The following is a 21,515-nucleotide window of genomic DNA, read 5'->3' as shown; positions in this document are numbered from 1 at the left end:
GTGCCGGTCACACCGGAGGCTGAAGCACCGCGAGGCAGCCTTGGCGCAGCGCGGTGCTTCAGCCTCCGGTGTGACTGGCACAAAGCCGTGCAGCGATCTACTGGATCAACGGGTGATATTATTAGCGCTGGCCGGCCGTTCAGCGTCGCTTCAGTGTCCGTTGTGAACAGCCAAGCGCCGGGGCGATAGGGATTAGCGCGGTGCTTTGGCGTCGCCTCCACGTTCTGTGTTCCTCTTTCAAAATGAATGCGCTGTCGATGTCTTCTAAAACAGACTCAATGGCAGCATCTACACATCTCAGCTCGCCAGCGGCAGGCATGTTTGTTGAAAACGAATTCAACCCAGGGGCACTGTGATGACGTGGTTGATTACGTTACCGTTGATCATCTGTCAATCATCGTATAAAGCCCGCCCTGACAATCTGATTGGCCCGGTCGGGCCATAATTTTTTCCCAATGGAGCGACTCCAGACCGAACTGCCCGACCAAATCTGTTGTGGGCGGGGCTAAATTCGTCTGGCATCCAGGCTAGTCTGGATGCTGAGTCAGGGCTGAGAGCTCATCTCAGTACTGATACACCATCAAACAACTTTATGTGCAAGAAAAACTAAACTGAAACTCACACTTTGTTTCTGAAACAGTTTATTTTCCATATAAGATACAAGGTCAGCTGGGCTCTTCTTAGGTGTGTTTGAAACGTTTTGAGTAAATGGGGTTAAACACTGATTTTACAACAGTTGAACAACAGTAGAATTTCGACAAGCTCAACTCATCAACAGTCAAATATACAGGTGCTGGTGTACAACACAGGCATTCACACAACTGACTAGTGCAAAACACTTCAAGAGTACTGCAGCCTAGACATTATACTTGTGTCCTATTCACAATACTGTCCTATACTATCTGTTTAGTCTGTATTCTCTGTGTTCCTTTTTTGTGAAAACCAAATGACCAACAACTCTAAAAGTTATCAAATTCCCAATCAGCTAAAACTCTACAGCAGTGATGTTATGATGGGTCCCTCACATTATCTCTTAGAACACACCACAAATTGCTATCATACAACAAGTAGGTGAGTGGGGGCCTAAGCTCCTGGCCTTATCCCCGAACCCTAACCCCTTCCTCAGCAACCCCCGGACTTTTGAATTATGTCACTTTTTGAAAAAACAGTTTTTCATGTTTCACAACAGTATTGTATGGCTGTCAGTTCTGTCTCGTCAACACCTTCTCTTTGTCTTGTGGGAAAAAGTTTTTGACGAAATAATTTCTTCATAATTTCAGTTTGCAAATAGAACACCATGTCGTGAGTAGTGAGCTGCCCAGCTGAACGTGGGCCAAGTCCATCAGCCTTAAGTTAGTCTGAGTTACTGTAGCTGTGCTTTAGCAGCTGTAAATGATGTGCCATGTAAATGTATGAATATCAAACCTATAATTATTTAACAATTAAAATCATCATCCAACTGTCACCTGAAGCACTATAAAGCGTCTTTCTTTCTGCTCGCCTCCCCTCTACACATGTCAAACTGTTACTGGCTCTTTTCAGGAGGCAGGAGTTTGGCACAGCTCAGTAGCTCAGTATGAAATGTCTTCATTCTTGGCATAGACACAGACCAGTGGCTCGAGAGAATAATGAAAACCCTCTGATGAAACCACTGTCCACAACCTGCAGCAGACGGACACAGTTGACAACAGCTGATGAACATATTGAAACGTATAACAGCTAAAGAGCCAGATATTATCTAAGGAGCTAGACAACATGAAACCACAACTGAGAGTCAATTGAAGTGAATATTACTCATGAAATGATTATAACCCTATTACAGCTGTATCGAGTAGTATCATATTTCAAAATAAGCAAGTGTGTATGATCTTATTAACAGTGATGTCTATCTCCTTCGCCCACCCCTAGGAGAGGCTGCTGGGAGATGTCCAGGGTTTGGATGGAGGACTGATATACAAAGCCTTATGGGACCCAACAAAGGCAGCACACAGACAGGCTCTGCTCACACTGATGTCTCAAGCCTTAGGCCTCACTGAGGTGACAGGGAACCAAGGAAATGACCAGAAGGCCCTGAAGGAGGTTGAGGTAAACCTGCTGATTCAGGCGTTTGTTCACATTTGCACATTAACAGTCCTGCACACTTACACAGATTTCTTCAGCTAATTCCACCGCCGCACCGCCATGCTATACCTGGGGACTGCATTAGGTTACCAAAATCCAACTCATAACAGAATCAACATGAGCGTGCAATGCCGATTCTGATTAAATGCCTTTCTCACTCCTAAGTGACTCACTTAGGAATAATTATTAAGACCTTTGGCTGATTATTTAAGTACCGGTAGGTCTAATTTACCCCTTGATGATGATTAACATTGTTAGGAAATGTCAAATAGAAGGGGTATTTACACAGAAAATAAGCTTTTTTGCATATACTCTCTAGTAACTTTTCTCAAATCTACAGCTGCAAGTATCTGTATAGATCATGTGACTGTCCATGGATGTGGGCTTGACATACTTTAAGTCAATATGGTTCTAAACTATGACCAGTGTGTCTATGACAGTAGAATGCCCTGTGTATATCTAGGACTGTTTGCAGGGAAAACTATTTAAAAAGTTTTAACACATTTACAGATTTTTCATTGATTATCCCAATCGTCTGACTTGTCACCAAAAAGTGTTTTTTTCACCTGTATTAACTTAACAGTTTCCACCACGTTTGCATTTCTTGTTGCCTTTTGTGCTCCTAACTTTTTAATATTCAGAATATTTGATGTCTTCAAAGATTTCTCATTGTTAATTAAGGGGCTGCAGAAATCAGATTTTGTACACTATCACCATGAAGTTAAGATGACATTTAATATGGATAATAGTCAATTGTATTTATCTTTTTATACTAACTAATGGCAATACACAGAAGCAGAAACTGGGCTCAGTATACCCCCAATTCTATTTGTGCTCTTTACACATACACAACTATTTCTGTAGCTTTGAATGTGTAAAGTAGAGTGGCCAACTGCAAATGTCTCAGTGGAGAGATTTTTTGAAAACATGATCTGTTATGTTCATATGTATACATGGTTGTTAATGGCTCAGCTCTTCAACCTGCTTCTGTCTTCACAGGGGATCCTCCTGACTGGAGCCGTGCTAGAGACCCTCACCTGTGGGGAGGGCGGAGTCAGTGAGCTCAGTAACATCCTTTTGGTGCCTGAGAAGCAGCAGCTGGCGCTGCAGGCCTATCGCAGTGCATTGTGCAGTGGAGGGGAGGGTCAAAGGTCAGAGCGCTTCAGGCAGATGAGCCTGGAGCTGAGAGAACAGATCAACACACAGAGTGTCACTGAGAAGGTACAACCGTCTATCCAGATCAACTGCTGCTATCAGCTACGTCATACTTCATTTTATAGAATTAATAAGTTAAATGGGACTTATGGTTTGTCTCAACCTGGGCCCTATCTTTATATGTGTAGTTGTTTAAATTAATGGTACATACTAAAACATTTGTCTACAATGGCAGCCGCGACAGAGCAGTGGAAACTGTAAATGGTTCACTAAAAGCATTTTTCACAAACCTTTTTCCAACTCGTGCAGAAGCTCTCTCTCTCTCTCTCTCTCTCTCTCTCTCTCTCTCCCTCTATCTCTGTCTCACCAATTTCTTGGAGCTCAAACAACCAACTACCATTGAAGTCAAATGTTTAATCAACCTTGTTCACATCGGCAAAAGATTCCGCATTAATTATTTCTCACTGTAAAATCCAAAAGAAAGAGACTTTTTCATTAAGCGAGACATGTGTCATGTTGCCAGACCTTTAACATGCAGACAATTTGAGCCTTTTATTGGTGAAACAACACTTTTTCTTGAACATTTCGTGGACTATTGCAGTTACCTCATAAAATAACTTTGTAGACATTGCTGTTGTGTCGCAGCTGTTGGAGAGCCCAGGTTGAATTTAATATTTAAAAGAACAATACATTTTACTTTCTGCATCAGCTAAGTTATGTTGAAAGCACAAGGAGACCATGAATTAATGTATTGATCAAATAAAAAAAATGACAAATGCAATTTGACTCTCATTCAGCCACAACACACAACCATAGAGGCACACAACACAAACACTTTACCCCCCCCCCCCCCCCCCCCCACACACACACACACACATACACACTTTATTCCCTCACTAACTCTCCCTCCTCTGTCTCTTCCTCTCCTCCTCTTCCTCCTCCTCCTCCTCCACCCTCATCCCACCAGCTTCACCTGGATCAACCCAACTCCTGGGCCCCACTGTCTCAGTCCCACCTGGGGTCGTTGTTGAAAGACCTGGTCGATGTAGAGAGGCTTCTCAAGGACGTGGACATGCTCTCTGGCCTGGCCCGCCTGCTGCCCAAAGGAGCCTGTGCTGGTCGCTCTCCGACCTCCCCCCCGAATATGACCTGGCCCCTTAACTCCACCACCTGGGGCCCCAATGCAACTGACATCCCCAGAGAGGAGGGGGAGAAAGGATCCGAGGGAGGGGGAAGAGCCAGAGAAGGGAAAGAGGAAGCAGAGAATCCTCATTCTCAGTTTTCAGCATTTGTACAACTGTGGGCTGGACTGCAGCCAATTCTCTGTGGGAACAACAGGTGGGTGAGACGCTACAAACCATGACAAGACGAGAGCTGCAGTACAGTGTTGTTTGTGTGAAGAACATTTGCTTGTGTTGTCATGGAGACATTTGAATCTATTTAAAAGATCATTTCTCCCCATTACAATTTGGCTTGTGTTTTATTGTTTGTCACTTTAAACATTTCATATTTCTATATTAAGCACTCACTGCATATTCGGTGATATACACCTGAAATTTAGTTGTTCTAAAAGATGACAGCAAAGTTTCTTACTTTTTAGCTCAAGTTCTACAGAATTTATTTTTGTGGCCACTTTCTGTCTCCTAACAACATTTTCAGTTTAATCCTGATTGAAGTGTAATTTTTTTAAACATAATATCATATCTAATATCTTAAGGGCCTCTAAAAAGAGCAGCAGTTTGTACTTTTCACGAGGAGGTTTTCAGCTTGTTCTGGATTATTTTTCAGAGGCTCAAAGCACTGATAAATGCAATACAAATTAGTTTTGGAATTATTCTCTGATGTTTATGCTCTGCATTTATGTGGCATTCAGTGTCCTAAACAATACTCAGTCCTCACCTTTTTGTATATTTATCATATTTACATTAGTTTTAACATTGAAAAGGAAACAAATAATAAGAAATCAGATATAACAGTTGTTCGGCGTGAAAAATGTGTACTGGGAGCAGCGAGATACGATTGATATGATCAACTTGTGATGCATTCAATTGCTCGTGTTGCAGGATCATTGAGCCAGAGGCTTTGAAGCAGGGCAACATGAGTTCTTTGGGATTCACCAGCAAAGAACAAAGGAATCTGGGCTTACTGGTTCATTTGATGACTACAAATCCCAAGATCCTCTACTCCCCCATTGGCTCTCAGGTGGATAAAGTGATTCAGAAGGTAAGTAAACACAACTGCCTGTGTACTTGGTGTATGAGCAGAGTTGGCGCGTTATTCTCCCTGACAGCTCTTTCCCATGTTGAGTAATTCTGACACTATGGCTAATTTAGTGTGTCTGCCACTAGGTGCTAGCAGGTTGTGTTATGTGCTGTGAGTTTAATAGAGCTGTATAAATTAAAGCCATGAGTTAAATAATGCTAGAAAGATCCGTAGAGATAAGGGTAATCACAAACTGAAAATTATATTACTGTAGACAAGGTCACAGAATTGAAAAACTATTTCATCCCAAATTCCGTTTAATAGCTTTCAAAAGCATCTAACAGTCTTCTACAATCACATGTGAGGATGTTGCAAACAAGTAATTGGACTTGACATAAAGTGCATTGGTCCAAATTCAAGAATAAACAGAGTAATGCAGCTTAAATGGATAAAGGCCTGTACACACCTGCTTTTAAACCGCAAACTATATCAAATCTAGCATCTAACTGGAATTTGCTCATTGATTTGCTCATGGAGCCAAAATAAGTGAACTTTGATTCTCAAGTTTGTGCTGTGAATTTATAAGAAGCCGTCTTGATGGTGCTGACCTTGTAAGGAAATGGAAGTGTGAACATGCTGTGTTGGATTATAAACTGCTTTGGTTTACATACTGTACAATTCTAATTCATTCTAGGATTAGGGCCATGTTGAAGAAAAACAATTCTCAGGTTGGGGAATTAAGTCGTAATATTATGGAAACTGTACTGCAGCTGTACAGTTAGTTGGGTGGTGTGTATAATGCACAATTATCCATAGATAGTTGTAATTATTTTGGATATGTCAGATTGCCATCTCAAAACTGGCTAGGGACAACAGATAAAAATGTGCTTCTACATCTAACCCTGACTCATTTGGTCAGTTGATTAATGAGCACTGTCACTATCAAATAAATGAATAAACATACCTCTATTACCTGACTGTTTGAACTAATGGAATAATTGAGAGACAAAGACAGTAGTGAAGACAGAAAGGACTCAGAGGTGGACTAACAATAGTTTAGTTTGATAGTGCTGCATGGGCAGAGAGGATGGCACTCCTAGTATGAATTATGTGAGGTCAGGGAGACATTTATCATAAAGTAAACCTTTAATGTCTTTTGTTTTCAATACACAAAACATGAATCACGAACAGTCACACAGAGCCACCTTAATAATCTCTCTCTACAGCTTGTATGGCCTCGATACTCTAAAATGATCTCAAGCACCGAGCATCTGTTAGTTATAGATTATTGGCAGAAGCTAATGTATAAACATTAGATCTCTTATCTGTGCAATTGGGCTTAAACCAATGAGATATCAGATAGTGTTGCAGGGTGAGAGATGGATGAATAAGTGGTAAAAGGACTATAAACCAAATGCAGGGAGAACTAATGAAAGAAAATGAAATATTTCTTCACTCAGGCAAATGAAACATTTGCATTTGTTGGGAATGTGACGCACTACACCCGGGTGTGGCTGAACATCTCCGCCCAGCTCAGGACCTTTCTGGAGGAGGGTCGTCTGCACAGTCAATTGGTGTGGCTGCATCAGGTACACTTACATACAAGTCATCTTTGACATTATTTATTGTTCTGTATTCTCAGGATATTTTTCCATTAAATTCATCTTTTGGTAAACACGTTAGGCTCCACTTATCATCTCTCTCCCTGTCTCTTACTCTCCAGCTGTCCTCAGAGCTCCAGCTGCACCCGGAGCTGTTGAATGGCACAGACAGTGAACTGATGCAGAGTCTGATTGACGGAAACTACAGTCTTCCTAATACCTCCACCCTGCTGGAGCAGCTGGACACCATCGACAACGCTGCCTGTGGCTGGACAAACTTTATGTCTAAGGTCAGTACAGTGTGTAGTGAACAATGGTTCCCAACAAAAATATGATTACAAGTTGATGTAACTTAACTTTAGTGGATTTCGCATCGCAACAAACAATAAAGTATCAGCCACATGCAGAGGACATGCCTCATCTGAACATCACCTGCTGCTGCTTGGAGTTCATGAACACTAGTAAGACATGCAAGAGAGCACTGAGATCCAACAAACTTATATTTATGTATCAGTATTTAAAAGCGAACCCACTAAAAATGATGCCAAGCCTAAACAGTGACAGTTGAAGGATCTTTATACTGTATCTAGTATTCGAAAGGTAATGTCTTAATTATTTTATATAACTTTGGTTTTAAGTGAACAGTATCCGGTTCATGTCAAAGGTAGATTGATAGGTCACATTTAAAGATTGCTGAGACTCCTCCACCTAGTTCTGTCCCTCAATGAATATGAGTATAATACTGTTGGCCAACAATAATATGTGTTGACTTGCGCAGAGATTCACTTCGAGAAAAACACTTCTCTGCTGAGCACCTGTAAAAATACTAGCGTTGCAGGAATCAAGTCTGATGGCTTATCTTGGTGCTGAGTTTCTTACCAGAATCCATTTGTGCTGTGGAACATTATTTGAATGTTTGCTCTGGGCTCTCAGGTCAGCGTGGATGTCTTCAAGGGCTTTCCAGATGAGGACAGCATCGTCAACTACACCCTGAACCAGGCCTATCAGGACAACGTGTCTGTGTTTGCCAGTGGGTCATCTGTCTGTTTTCATGTTTTGATCATCTCACCTCAGCTGCATCAAGTCCACCAACCTCTGATTTGACCCACAGGACCATTTACCTAATTAAATCCCCCACTAGCAGCAGGAGTTCACTGTTAAATAAATGGATTTCCAACCCTTTTATTTTTCCTAGCAAGAGTTATAGGAAGATTACAGGACCTTTGTAGTCATGGCTACAAAAATACGGACACATAGTCATGGTTAAAATATAAATCCTTGACAAGTCAGTGAGAAACAGAAAACAAATGGCAGTTTATCACATTGGAGTCTGGTGGTTATTTCACCTGGATGTTGTAAAGTGTTCAAGTTATATTTCCTGCGGCTGCTCCAGGATTTTGTCACTTGAACGCAAACAGATGTCGTTTTGAGGCATTTGTTGTAAAGAGTTATGATCAGTAGATGTTACTTGACAATGAAACATGGAACTTAACTATCAGTGGTAATAAAGTGCTTGCACAACCTCTGAGGTCAGTATTAATGAGATGACAGCCTCCTTAGTTGACAGTCAACAAAGTAATAATAATAATAATAATAATAATTAGAAAGACCAGACCCTTCATTCACTAGGGCAGACTCTGCACGGTACAGTGGTGAATCTATAGTATGATGTTGGTTCGCTGCCTGAGCCAGGACGAAATTGACTTGGTGTCTATTCTTTTTCTTGTCAGGTGTGATTTTCCAGACAAACAAAGATGGCTCCCTGCCACCTCATGTTTTGTACAAAATCAGACAGAACTCCAGCTTTACAGAAAAGACCAATGAAATCAGACGGGCCTACTGGCGTCCCGGGCCCAACACTGGGGGGAAAGTCTATTTTCTCTACGGTTTTGTTTGGATCCAAGGTAAGTGACTGAAATCTAGTAATGCCTTGATACATAAGCTACGTTTTAGTGCACTGTGCAGATAGCAGTACTCGGTGCTATAGATCAAGACCCAGACACAGGTCCCCAGGGGAGACAGACTATGGCGTCAAACGCCTTGTGTAGTTTGTTATACTTAGAAGATGATTTATTCTGGTAAAGTGCTTACTACTGTGCACTGGGAAGTGCGCTCACCTGTGTTGATGCCATACAAGCTGCAACAAACACTTTCTCACTGTAAGTTAACTTTTATTTAAGAGCAAAGAGCAGAGAAGATACTCCTCTGACACAGCAGGGCCTATTTCCATGAACCTGTCAGTGAGGTGTAGAGCACAGTCACATGATGCTCTATGTGCCGAGGACATAGACTCCCTGTCTCGACACACAATTACAGTTTGGTAATCGTAGATTATAGTTAGATTCACACTTTGATTAGACAAGTTAGGGTTACCATATTTTCCATGCACAATAGTGTCTCATAATGATCCCTAACCATCTGCTGACTAATTTCACCACGCTGCAATATGTATTTAGAAGGTAGAAGTTATAGTCTTGTTTTTTGCATATTTTTTATTCCTGTTATTATTTTGATTTTTTAATGTTTAATTCAGTCTAGATTTGCCTGCTTGGAAATAATTGCAGATGTCTGATAAAGATAAAGATGTCTGCTTCATCATCATACTGTAACATAAGCATGATAATGGTAAAGATTTTTTAGGGTGAATTCTAATATGTTTTACGCTACAGATTACAGAATACCCTTTAATATAAGGTATTACAATTACTTCAGCATTGTCTTACTGTTACTCTCTCTTGCTCTCTCTCTCTCTCTCTCTCTCTCTCTCTCTCTCTCTCTCTCTCTCTCTCCTCCAGATATGATAGAGAGAGCCATCATAAACACATTTGTGGGCCATGACGTGGTTGAGCCTGGCAACTATGTTCAAATGTTTCCCTACCCATGTTACACCAGAGACGAGTGAGACGTGAACTTTGTGTAATGTTGTACTTGTGATGTTCTGGTTTCTGTCGTCCTGTTAATGTCAATGTTGACGACGAAAATGGCAGTAGCAAGTAATTAGTACATTAGGTAGAGATGGAAATTATATATGTTATGTTTTATGTTACTAAAACATAATCTATATAATTATATAATAAGTGTAATATAATATATATTATATTAGGTATGAAACACTGTTTCATGAAATGATATCCTTAATACTTGAAAATTATTAATGTTACACATTTTAACATGTTAAGACACTCTGACGATCCTATGCAATCGGTATATAGTGTTGGCTAAGACTGTACTTTTGTGTATCTTGTCTTTACTTAACTCCCTGTGCTGTGTGTGTTATTTTTCCAGTTTTCTGTTTGTGATTGAGCACATGATGCCTCTGTGCATGGTGATCTCCTGGGTTTACTCAGTAGCAATGATGATTCAGCATATTGTGGCTGAGAAGGAGCACCGGCTCAAAGAGGTGAGACTATGACAAAACTACTATATCAGCATGTTTGGTGTGTTGTATCACAATGGCTCCTCCAAGAACACGACTTCTTAATATTAAATCAATATGCAGACACACACAAACACACACAAGACTATTCGTTAACGGGGCTGCAAAGTACAGTTACAAATTGTGTAACCATCATGCCACTTTCTCAGGTGATGAAGATGATGGGTCTGAACAACGCAGTCCACTGGGTGGCTTGGTTCATCACTGGCTTTGTCCAGCTGTCCATCTCCGTCACTGCTCTGACAGTCATCTTGAAGTATGGCCGGGTGTTGCTCCACAGTAACCCCTTCATCATCTGGCTCTTCCTCACTATCTACGCTGTGGCCACTATCATGTTCTGGTGAGATCTCCGACCTCCTCTTAACAGCTCAACAACTGACTGTACAGTACAGACAAATATAGGAGACACTGCACTCACAGCACTCTAAGTGCATATTGTTCAAATAATAACAGCAATGCTTCTAAAAGCTGCTGATTACTGACCTGCTGCATGTATGCATGGTCAATGTAAACACAGCCCTCCCAGTAAAAGCAAGACAAGAGCAGAGCATCAGCAGCCTGAGTCCATCATCACAGGGTGTGTTCAGGGACACAGAAAATAGTATCAGAATAGATTATTAGTAATTTTTGTTTGAATACTTCACTGTGTCTAGGAGTGATATATTGAATGTTGTTTGGTCTGTATTATATAGCATTTTTCCTGGTATATCGCCACTAAAAGTTCTTTACACTGGAAGCCATATTCACTGCTATGCTTCTATATGCTGTGTTTATTTTTATCACCACTCACACATTGACGTCAGATCAGCCGTCAGGTTCAACTTAGGGTTCAAGGACACTTTGGCGTGCAGACTCTACCTCCTTAGCAACTGCTGTCCACAGATTGATTGGATATTTTTGTATCATGAAAACTACTGAGCAATAAAGAAACTCATGTAACTTCCATTTGTTTTCCAGTTTTTTGGTATCAGTAATCTACTCTAAGGCCAAGCTGGCTTCAGCCTGCGGAGGAATCATCTACTTCCTCAGCTATGTGCCCTACATGTATGTGGCCATTAGGGAGGAGGTGGCCCATGATAAGATCACTGCCTTTGAGAAGTGCATCGCTGTAAGTCCTCTTCTCTATTTTCACCTTTTTATTTTAATCTAACTAATTTGGGCTTAGATCATAAAATCTGCTCACAGAAGTAACCCAAATTATGCTGATATGAATAAATTCTTGCTTCCACGTCTCCTCCAGTCTCTGATGTCCACCACAGCCTTTGGTCTTGGCTCCAAGTATTTTGCACTGTATGAGGTAGCAGGTGTTGGCATCCAGTGGCGGACCATTAGCCAGTCACCAGTAGAAGGCGATGACTTTAACCTGGGTCTGTCCATGATGATGCTCATCATCGATGCCAGTGTGTATGGTGTTCTAACCTGGTACATTGAGGCTGTGCATCCAGGTATGAAATCACTCTCCTCTGAATTCTAACTCAATAATTTACATTGAACTCCTATTGGCAAACACTTAGTGTTTTTGCTCTCTTATAGGAATGTACGGGCTGCCCCGCCCATGGTACTTTCCCCTGCAGAGGTCCTATTGGTCAGGCAGTGGCCGCGTTGAGACCTGGGATTGGCCATGGTGTGGAGGCGGGGCTGCCAGGCTTAGTGTGATGGAGGAGGACCAGGCATGTGCGTTGGACCCGCGGAGATCTGGTATGGACAATATCTAAACCAACTCATCAACTTGGACATGTTTAGTTATTCATGTAACAGTAATGACCTACTTACTTTCTGTAAATATTCTGGTGGTCTCATACTGATTATGCACACAACACAGTGAATTCCCTTTCCTAAGTATTGTGATTGACACACACACTGACTTCTGAATTGAATTCCTTGTTTAACATCCATAAATCAAACAAATTTCGTCATTTATTTTGTCTAGATTAAAACCTATTGATTTAGCCAACCAGACATTTTGTCAAATAAGGTTATTTGCTTTCTCATAAAACATGTCTATTAAATATGAAGCTTCAGCCAGTTTAATTTAGCTTAGCAAAATGACTGAAAACAGAAGGGCTAGCTTAAGGTGAACATGATTTAGTTTGTGGTGCTTTCAGCATTGAAAAGTGACAGTAAATCAAAACAAAATGTCTTTCCAGAAACAGTGTGCCCTTGATACTTTAGATAAAATGCACATATTTTTCAGCAAATATTGGAGGGACAATTCAAATACAAGGATTAAAGAAAACATTTCACAGTGGGTTATCAGAGTATCAGGCATCAACCAAATTCCATTCATTTACATGTGTACAGCACTGTCTGCATGGAGAGAGAGAAGTCAAAGAGAAAATATTGCAATTTAGAATTTTGTGTATGATCCTCATGACAAATCCTTATACTTTTGCTATTATTATGGAAAGTCCCAATATCATGTTTGGACATTGGAAGGTCTGCTTCGTCCATGTGGAGGGTGAACAACACTGGAGTGACTGAGAACCTTACAGGAATGACACAACATCTACGGTGTACTCTATGTCTTTATCATAAGAATGATCTTTGACATTTCTGAATATTTTAGACTTATTGTCAAGTTGTAGTTCTAGGCTCTATTTCTAAGTCGTGCAGCAATAATTACTCAAGTTACACTGACTGCACCAGGCTCAATTCTTACAAAACTGAATAATGTAGGTATGTATGTGACCCAAAAATTAACCGGTGAGAGAGAAAGTTAAGAAAATAAGTAAATGAGATTAACAGAGTATTTATTTGTATGTACTCTATCTCCTTTTTTTCTTTGTTACTGCAGAGGAGATGCGGGGCATAGAGGAGGAGCCGAGTCACCTACCCTTGGTGGTGTGCATAGACAAACTCACCAAGGTTTACAAGACCGGCAGCAAACTGGCCCTGAACAAACTCAGCCTCAACCTCCATGAAAACCAGGTGGTCTCCTTCCTGGGACACAATGGTGCTGGCAAGACCACAACCATGTGAGCGGGACTAGTGTGTGTTTACATGTGCTTGTTTGTGAAAGTTACAGTGAACACTGAAGATAAGAGACTTTTTACTGAGTAAAGAAGATACCACCCCACCCCACTCAAAGGAATTACACTATGGCCTTTAGTGTCCCATTAAATCTGTCAATACAATCATCAAAGATTCCTCCACTGGTGGCTGGATTTTAAACAGCTGTTACTACCCAGTTTTAGACAAAATTTGAATAACACACAGGTCATTCAAATGAATTCAAAAGGTCAAGCTGATAGTGTTGTTTTTGATGAGACACCATTTCATATGTATACTGTTTTAATTGGAACAGACCCTTTCATAGAGCATGACATTTGCAGAAATAAAAAACAACTGGATAAAATAAGATAGTTAAAATTAGTATTAACACTGAGTGGCTCAATGCTGGGTAAATTATAGAACAACTAACCTTTGCTGACCAGCATAATGTCCTCTGCAGCCACATGGGGTAATTACAGGACACTGGTAGATTAAACTTTTCAGACAGTCAGTACCTGAGCACTTACAGACATAGGAAGTAACGTCCCTAGATACTAGTGGCTCATATACAGAAAACAAAGCCTATCAGTCGCTCAGGCAACAAATTAAATTTTGTGCGTCTGTCATTGTCAGACTAGCCATCAGCAACATGGGAAGAAATCTTACCGCTCCAGTGGTCCTGTGAACCCTCAAAGTATCTTTAAAGTTTTCACTATCCTCAACAGGCAGGGAGCCCTGGGCTTTACACACTTATGTTGAGGGGATAGTTTAGTGACAGTCTGGTAACTGTGAGACCTGGGGCATAAAATACTCACTCAAATGATGACCCAGGGTGTTTTTAATCCGATAAATATAGCATTAATCCGTCAAAATTATTGTTGTCAGTTAACAGTTAAACAGTTAATCACTAGTTTCATTAACTCATTAACATTGTTTGCCTGGACCCCTGGACAGCCAGAGTGTATCATCTTTGAATGATGTTTAGTCTGTTATCTGTTCATGAAAAACTGCAAAGTCTTAAGCTTGTTATATTTCAATATGTGCATCAAGAAAATTAATCAACTCATCCAGACCAAAAGCATTAAATAAGTTTCACAGGATCCAATGTACTATTGTGCACAACATACAAAAATGGCTTGAATTGTCTGACTATTTCACTATTGCTTCATCCACTGACCCTCATATTGGAATTGCCATAGGTCCATCCTTACAGGCTTGTTCCCGCCCACTTCTGGCTCTGCAACAATATATGGTCATGACATCCGCACGGACATGGAGCGTATTCGCCAGAACCTGGGCATGTGTCCGCAGCACAACGTCTTGTTTGACAAGCTGAGCGTGGAGGAGCACCTGTGGTTCTACTCCAGACTCAAAGGCATGGCTGAAGAAGACATTCGCAAGGAGATGGACAAGTCAGTATAAGGTTATTCTATGTCTGTCTGTAGCAATCAGACAAATACAATACATAACAAATAAAGGTTGTCAATCAACTCACACAACCAGACACATCAGACATATTTCATAGCTGCCTGCTCAGCTGGAAAGTAGAATGGGGGAAAGATCTTCAGGTTGGCCCTGTATTTAAAAGACTTACCTGCTTCCTGATAGCACCCCTACTCGCTTAAACATTCTCATTCTCATTCTCGCTGCACCTGTCTTACCATGTATGAATCACAGAACAGCAAAATACCACATTATCGCGGGGCTTCAAACTTACCTCACACATTTATGATCTTATTCACTTTTTTGTATTTTCTAATCATCTATTGCTTAAATATAAAAGAAAAACATAACAAATGATAACGATAACACAGAGAGTTGAGCGTCTCCAGAGTTGAACAATAGAGGATAATGAGGATCTGTGTGTCATAGTGTAGAAGTGTAAAAGTTGTCGTCGTTTCCTGTAAATGACACCTTTCTTTGGGTCTTATGAGTTTAACATCATATCAATAGGTATTTACTTTTTACAAATAGAGGTCAAGGTCTTTATTTGGAGCAGGCTCCTTCTTTCTGTTCCCTGGTCTTCCACTTGTATCTGTGTCCTTTAGATTACTATAATGCTAGTTTCCCAAAACACCAATAACATGACACGGGGCATACTCGCCTCTCTGCTGCTCTCAGATTCTCTTCTTTAGCTCAAATACAGACTGTATACACTTGTAATATTTTCTAGTTCCACCTCATCATTTTGTAGCCTTAAGCTTCTGTCAGTTAAGCTCAACACATGTTTCTCATTGAAGATCTTCCAGTAGCTTAATCGTTCCTCTCCTCTTACTCTCTGGATGTTCCTATTTTGAAACAATGTGAAAACGTTTATGTTAAACAGAACTTAATGGAACTAATGCTGTGAAAATATACATAATAATTAGATTACGAGTTACAGTTGGAGTGTTAAACCACTACAATTCAAATCATAAAAAACATTATCTCGTACATAGTGAGGTTGAGACCTTAAAAAATGTACCGCAAGTAACCACTTGTGTGTTTGTTTGTCTGTGTTTGTATCTCCAGGATGATTGTTGACCTGGAGTTATCAAACAAGCGCCACAGCTTGGTGCAGACTTTGTCCGGTGGGATGAAGAGGAAGTTGTCTGTGGCCATTGCCTTCGTTGGCGGCTCCAGGGCCGTCATCCTGGACGAACCCACAGCGGGGGTGGACCCTTATGCCCGCAGGGCCATCTGGGACCTCATCCTCAAGTACAAACAGGGTGAGTGGCAGCAGAGTGCCTTGCATCATAAACAGCTGTTCTAGTTGCAGTTTAAGGTTGTTCTGACACTTTTAGATGCAAATTGAGGCAAAAAAAATTCAGGTATCTGCTGTTTTAAAGCATATCCTTCATTAATATCGGACCCTTTGCACATCAAAGAATTCCTTGGCTTACTTTTCTGCCTGGAGATTTTTCTGCAGACTCAAAGAAAAACTTCCGAACTGTGTTTTAAACTCTCAAGACTTGACATGGATACAGTTGTTACTGTTACTTAAGATGCGCAGTGTCCCTGCATGAAGTGAAAAATATTCTTGAATTGTATTGATCTCCTTCTGGATTCAGTTTCCCATCAATTTTGCAGATGTATTTCCTCAGATTTATTTCCTGTCCTTTTAGTCTTCCTTGTGATTTCTGGTTTGATATTTTCAGTGCAAACCAGCTTCTTTATGTGTGAAATAAGAGTGTGTTGTACCTCTGCATCAGGTCGCACAATTCTGCTGTCCACCCACCACATGGACGAAGCAGACCTTCTGGGAGACCGCATTGCCATCATCTCACACGGGAAGCTCAAGTGCTGCGGCTCACCGCTCTTCTTGAAGAGCACCTACGGAGACGGATACAAACTGACGCTGGTCAAAAAGCAGAGCGAAGACCCAGGTGTGTGAACATGCAGATTTTCTGCCTTTTCTTAAGCTAAATCGGCCATCAATTATCCACAGTTTGGTGTCAAACTAATAGAAGGTAATGTCACAGACTGTGCAATTTTTCTCCGCTGTTTGACTTCTGTTATATAAACTGTCTTAGCTACACATGAATCACCAGTTTTGGGAAAAAAAGTTTGACACGGTATTTGTTGTTCCAAAGGTTTTCAACACACCACAAATATAGAAATGTCAATGTTATAGTGTTCTTATCACATCTCACTCCTTGCCATGTCTCTTTAATCATCCCGTCCTCTACTGCTCCATCCCTCCATTCATCTCCTTGCCTGTTTTCTTTTCACCCTTCAGGCCAGGGCAGCCAGGAGCTGCCTCCTTCGTCTCTGTCTCCGTCCTCTTCTCTGTCACCTTGCTCAGAGGCCCGGGTCACCCAGTTTATTCAGCAGTTTGTTGCTAACTGCCTGCTGGTGTCTGATTCCAACACGGAGCTCTCTTATGTACTGCCCTCCGAGGCCGTGAAGAAGGGCTGTTTCGAGAGGCTGTTCCAGGTACACACACACACACAAACTTAGTGTCCTGTGTACGGTCTTCTGTTACTAGATAAACAGTAAAAGCAGTTACTAAAAGACCTACTAAAAAGGCCATTTTCAAAATGGCAAGACATGTTTTTACGAAGAACTGTATTGTTAATGGGGATCATTGCCAATTTGTCATTAATCCACTGTACAGTTATGTATCTTTCCCCTCTGCTGTTGGTGCCTCCAGGCTTTGGAGCAGAGTTTGGACAGCCTGGCCCTGACCAGTTTGGGGGTGATGGACACCACCCTGGAGGAGGTGTTCCTCAAAGTGTCTGAGGAGGACCAGTCTTTGGAAAACAGTGATGCTGGTGAGCGCTCCGTGCAGCTCAACACCTTCTAGTTTAAAGTTCAATCTGTGGCTCCAAGCTGAGACAATAACCTTCTCCTTCTCTGTCTTTGTCTATGAGCAGACATAAAGGGTTCCCCAGGGGGCAACTCAGTGGGGAAATCCTCAGTGGGCTCAGGAGGCCTGGGCGGGACACAGGGTGAGACTGGACCCTCAGCGGAAAGTGTGAAGCCGGAGGTGGAGCTGAGTAACCTGGTGAGGTGTTCCAAGCTGACCCAGAGCCAGTCCTCTCTGAAATCCTCCTCGTCCATCGGCTCAGTGAGGGGGGATGAAGGAGGACAATACGTAGACTTCTATGGAGACTACTGTCCGCTCTTTGAGAACAGCCAAGAGCCCGACTCTGCCAGTCTCAGGGGTAAGACAACAAGATTGTAGATGTACTTTTAGGTCTAGTCACTGAGCCTCATGAAAGCTGGAAACAAGGGCTCTTGGATACATAACGTTTTATATTTCTGTAACAGTCAGAGACCTGTCATGTTCATGTTATTTGAGACAATCTGTTGAATTTTCTCTCAGGTTAAACACACTTAACGATTGGCCTGTGGTGCATGGCTAGTTCTGATCATCTCAACACAATACCTTGATCTGAATGAATGTGGAGTTTAAATATGTCACTGAAATCAACTAAAACAAAGGACAGCTCAACACAGTGCTACTTCAACTATACAAAACACAAGCTAACTGAGAAAACGTCATCAATTTGACAACACATGTGCTACAAATACACATGTATTCAGTAAGTAAGAAGTGAGCCCTGGAGACCACATTAGCTTCTACTAGCATATCACTTCCAAATCTTCTACCAAACTGTCAACGGCTGACTTGCAGCATGGGTAATGAAGTATCCAGGTTTTGACAAGGAAGAAGAATGCATGAATCTTTTCATTATTTGTGCATTTTTGTTTATCATGTGATGTTTCCTTCATCTCCAGGAGATGCAGAGAACCCTTCGTCCCCAGAGCCAGAAGTCCAGGAGGGACAGGGCAGCTTCAAGTTGGAGGGTTGGTGGTTAAAGCTGAGTCAGTTTCATGGCCTGATTGTCAAGAGGTTCCACTGTGCCAAGAGGAATACCAAGGGCCTCTTCTCTCAGATCATGCTGCCTGCTTTCTTCGTCTGTGTGGCTATGACTGTGGCCTTATCTGTGCCTGAGATTGGTAAGTTTAAGAAAAAAACAGGTGACCACCTTTGTACAGCTGAAGTGTTCAATGCTACTGTTATTCATGAATCAGTTCTCAGTTAGCTGAGTGAGAACCAACAGAGACATATAGATCAACAACTGTATTTACCCTACTATTATTTCAAAACTCTCCATGGATAATATGATAGTGCCGGAGATGTAAGATTATTATTAATAACTCCTTCATATGTAATATCACACTATAAAACACTTAATCATAAGTCAAGTTCTGCAAAAGCTTACTCTATTAAAATAAAGAAATTACAATCAGAAAGATGTAGTTAAGAATCTAATTTAGATAAACATCATCATGAAAAATGTGCTTTAATTGCATAAATCACATCCATTACTAATATTATTGAGTTCTGAATCAGTGGATATTGGTAATTTCAAAGTATTTTAAAATAATTGACATGATTCAGTAAGCAGACGTAAATGTGCTGAATAATGAATGTATCATATTAAACAAAAAGATGAATTATGTGTCAAACAAGTAAGAGAATAAGCTGCTTAAACCTTTCAACACTAACTGGTGGAAGAACATTTCATTTGTCTTGTTTTACAGGAGATCTGCCTCCACTGATCTTGTCCCCATCTCAGTATCATAACTATACCCAACCAAGAGGCAACTTTATTCCCCATGCCAATGAAGACAGACCCCAGTACAGGTGAGAAGACAGCTTTACATTTACATTTTTTTATCCAACACAACATCTGCGATTGCTTTCATTATATTAATTAGTTAATGGTAGAAGGTTTTGAAGACAAATTAAAAACTAAATGCACAACAGACAGATCAGCAGCGTTTTAGAAGTCGATGTGCAAAATCATCAGTTGTACTGTTTACGTCAACACATTCCAGCAGATCCGTAGAGTCTGAGTTCTCTGGTGTGCCCTCTAGAGGTAGCCTACAGTGACACATGTTAGGAATTTAACTCTATACAATGTGCAATGTATGCAGTAATGTGTTGTGGTATATGTATTATGTGTAAAGAAAACTATGTTTACTACAATCTGAGAATAGCATATTTATCCACCGATCAGGAGTAAGTTTTTGCCAGACGCAAGTCCACAGAAGATCATCAACACCCTCCATCTGCCCTCGGGCGTGGGAGCTACCTGCGTCCTCAAAACCCCCTTTAACAGCACCCTGGACCAGCTGGCCCAGACCCTCAACCCCAGCGCCAACAACTCCAAAACCCTGGCCGCCCGCTACTTTGACTCCATGTGTCTGGACTCCTTCACGCAGGGGGTCCCGCTCTCCAACTTTGTACCCCCTCCTCCTTCCCCGGCACCTTCAGATGACCCAGACCCTCGCTTCGAGGACGGACTGTGGAACTTCACCGTTGCCCCTCCAACCACAGTCCATGGTGAGTCTATCTAATCATGTGACCCTCTTAATTATTAGGTTAATAGCTTGAGTTTTTGTAAAACTGCTGTTCTCCTGGGATATTCAAGAAGAGGTGTACGTTTTACTTAGAATGGAGTAAACAGCAATTCTGTGATGAAGAGAGGTGTGAGGGGAAAGGTCAGACTGGACGTAGCTGACAGAAAAGCTACAGTCACTCAAATAATCACTCTTTACAACTGTGATGAGCAGAGATGTTTTTGAGAACACATCTAGCCATGAGGTGGATGATCTACAACAGCAGTGCAGGTCAGGTTCCATTTCTGTCAGCCAAGAACAGAAATCTGAGGCTGCAGTGGACACGTTATTGTCAACAGCCCAGGCTGCTGGGGATTGTGGTATTAACTTAACACACCCACACGTATGCAAGGGTACACGTTTTACCAAGCTGTATACTCTCCAATTAAGCCTTAATTATACTACTCACAGCTTCAGAGTAATGGACATGTAGTTGTTCTTAATAATTCGTATAAGTCTACTTGGAGTCTGCTAAAAGGAGTTGGTGCCCATGTAGTGTAAGAGCTTTGAGGATATAACAAATAGACTTTCTGATGACATAATTTACAATTACAGTTAACGGCAAAACTGTATTGTAAAGCATTTACGGTGGTCATTATGACTAGAATGTTGTAAAGGTGCTGAATACAAACCATTTACCATTTATAACAAGAAAAGCAGAGATGCATTAAATTACATTAATGATGGCTGCATTCCATTTAGGGGAGGGTACGTTATGTTCAGACCCATTGGAATAATACCCCTCTCTATTGTTTTGTCAGAGCCAGTGACATCCCCTCCCACCCTCCCGCTATCCATCCATGAACCAGTGCGATGCACCTGCTCCATGCAGGGCACAGGCTTCTCCTGCCCCAGTGGGGTGGGAGGTCGGCCCCCCCTCATGAAGGTGGTGACAGGGGACATCCTGGTGGACATCACAGGCCGCAACGTCTCTGAGTATCTGCTCTTCACGTCGGACAGACTGCGCCTGCACAGGTAGAACTGCTATGGGAACATTTCATTCAGAAAGAACCATTTGAAATGAAATACTGACAACTTGAAGAGTTTAAAAGTACTTACTTACTTTAACTGTCACTCTGAAACTCTTTACCTCAGCCATTGTGTTGTGCCACCTC

At 41.4% G+C, this 21,515-nt stretch overlaps 1 protein-coding gene across 2 annotated transcripts in view; it reads left to right on the top strand.

The window, feature by feature from the left end:
• The window catches only part of abca2 (ATP-binding cassette, sub-family A (ABC1), member 2), a 78,605-nt gene that overhangs the window by 46,452 nt on the left and 10,638 nt on the right, over positions 1-21,515 (top strand). For both annotated transcript variants that reach the window (XM_053420101.1, XM_053420100.1), the window contains exons 7-31: positions 1,909-2,085; positions 3,121-3,342; positions 4,244-4,614; positions 5,340-5,499; positions 6,939-7,067; positions 7,202-7,369; positions 8,013-8,109; positions 8,810-8,983; positions 9,875-9,977; positions 10,365-10,479; positions 10,665-10,855; positions 11,473-11,623; positions 11,756-11,960; positions 12,049-12,213; positions 13,310-13,490; positions 14,706-14,918; positions 16,018-16,214; positions 16,698-16,871; positions 17,225-17,421; positions 17,639-17,759; positions 17,862-18,152; positions 18,730-18,951; positions 19,540-19,642; positions 20,019-20,344; positions 21,162-21,375. In XM_053420101.1, the coding sequence (XP_053276076.1) occupies positions 1,909-2,085; positions 3,121-3,342; positions 4,244-4,614; positions 5,340-5,499; positions 6,939-7,067; positions 7,202-7,369; positions 8,013-8,109; positions 8,810-8,983; positions 9,875-9,977; positions 10,365-10,479; positions 10,665-10,855; positions 11,473-11,623; positions 11,756-11,960; positions 12,049-12,213; positions 13,310-13,490; positions 14,706-14,918; positions 16,018-16,214; positions 16,698-16,871; positions 17,225-17,421; positions 17,639-17,759; positions 17,862-18,152; positions 18,730-18,951; positions 19,540-19,642; positions 20,019-20,344; positions 21,162-21,375 (4,667 nt within the window). The remainder of the gene's footprint in view (positions 1-1,908; positions 2,086-3,120; positions 3,343-4,243; positions 4,615-5,339; positions 5,500-6,938; positions 7,068-7,201; positions 7,370-8,012; positions 8,110-8,809; positions 8,984-9,874; positions 9,978-10,364; positions 10,480-10,664; positions 10,856-11,472; positions 11,624-11,755; positions 11,961-12,048; positions 12,214-13,309; positions 13,491-14,705; positions 14,919-16,017; positions 16,215-16,697; positions 16,872-17,224; positions 17,422-17,638; positions 17,760-17,861; positions 18,153-18,729; positions 18,952-19,539; positions 19,643-20,018; positions 20,345-21,161; positions 21,376-21,515) is intronic.

This window comes from Pleuronectes platessa, chromosome 4 (genome assembly GCF_947347685.1).
Source record: "Pleuronectes platessa chromosome 4, fPlePla1.1, whole genome shotgun sequence".
Taxonomy (NCBI): domain Eukaryota; kingdom Metazoa; phylum Chordata; class Actinopteri; order Pleuronectiformes; family Pleuronectidae; genus Pleuronectes; species Pleuronectes platessa.
The sequence above is the reverse complement of the archived record's forward strand: the minus strand, read 5'-3'. Positions and strand labels throughout refer to the sequence as shown.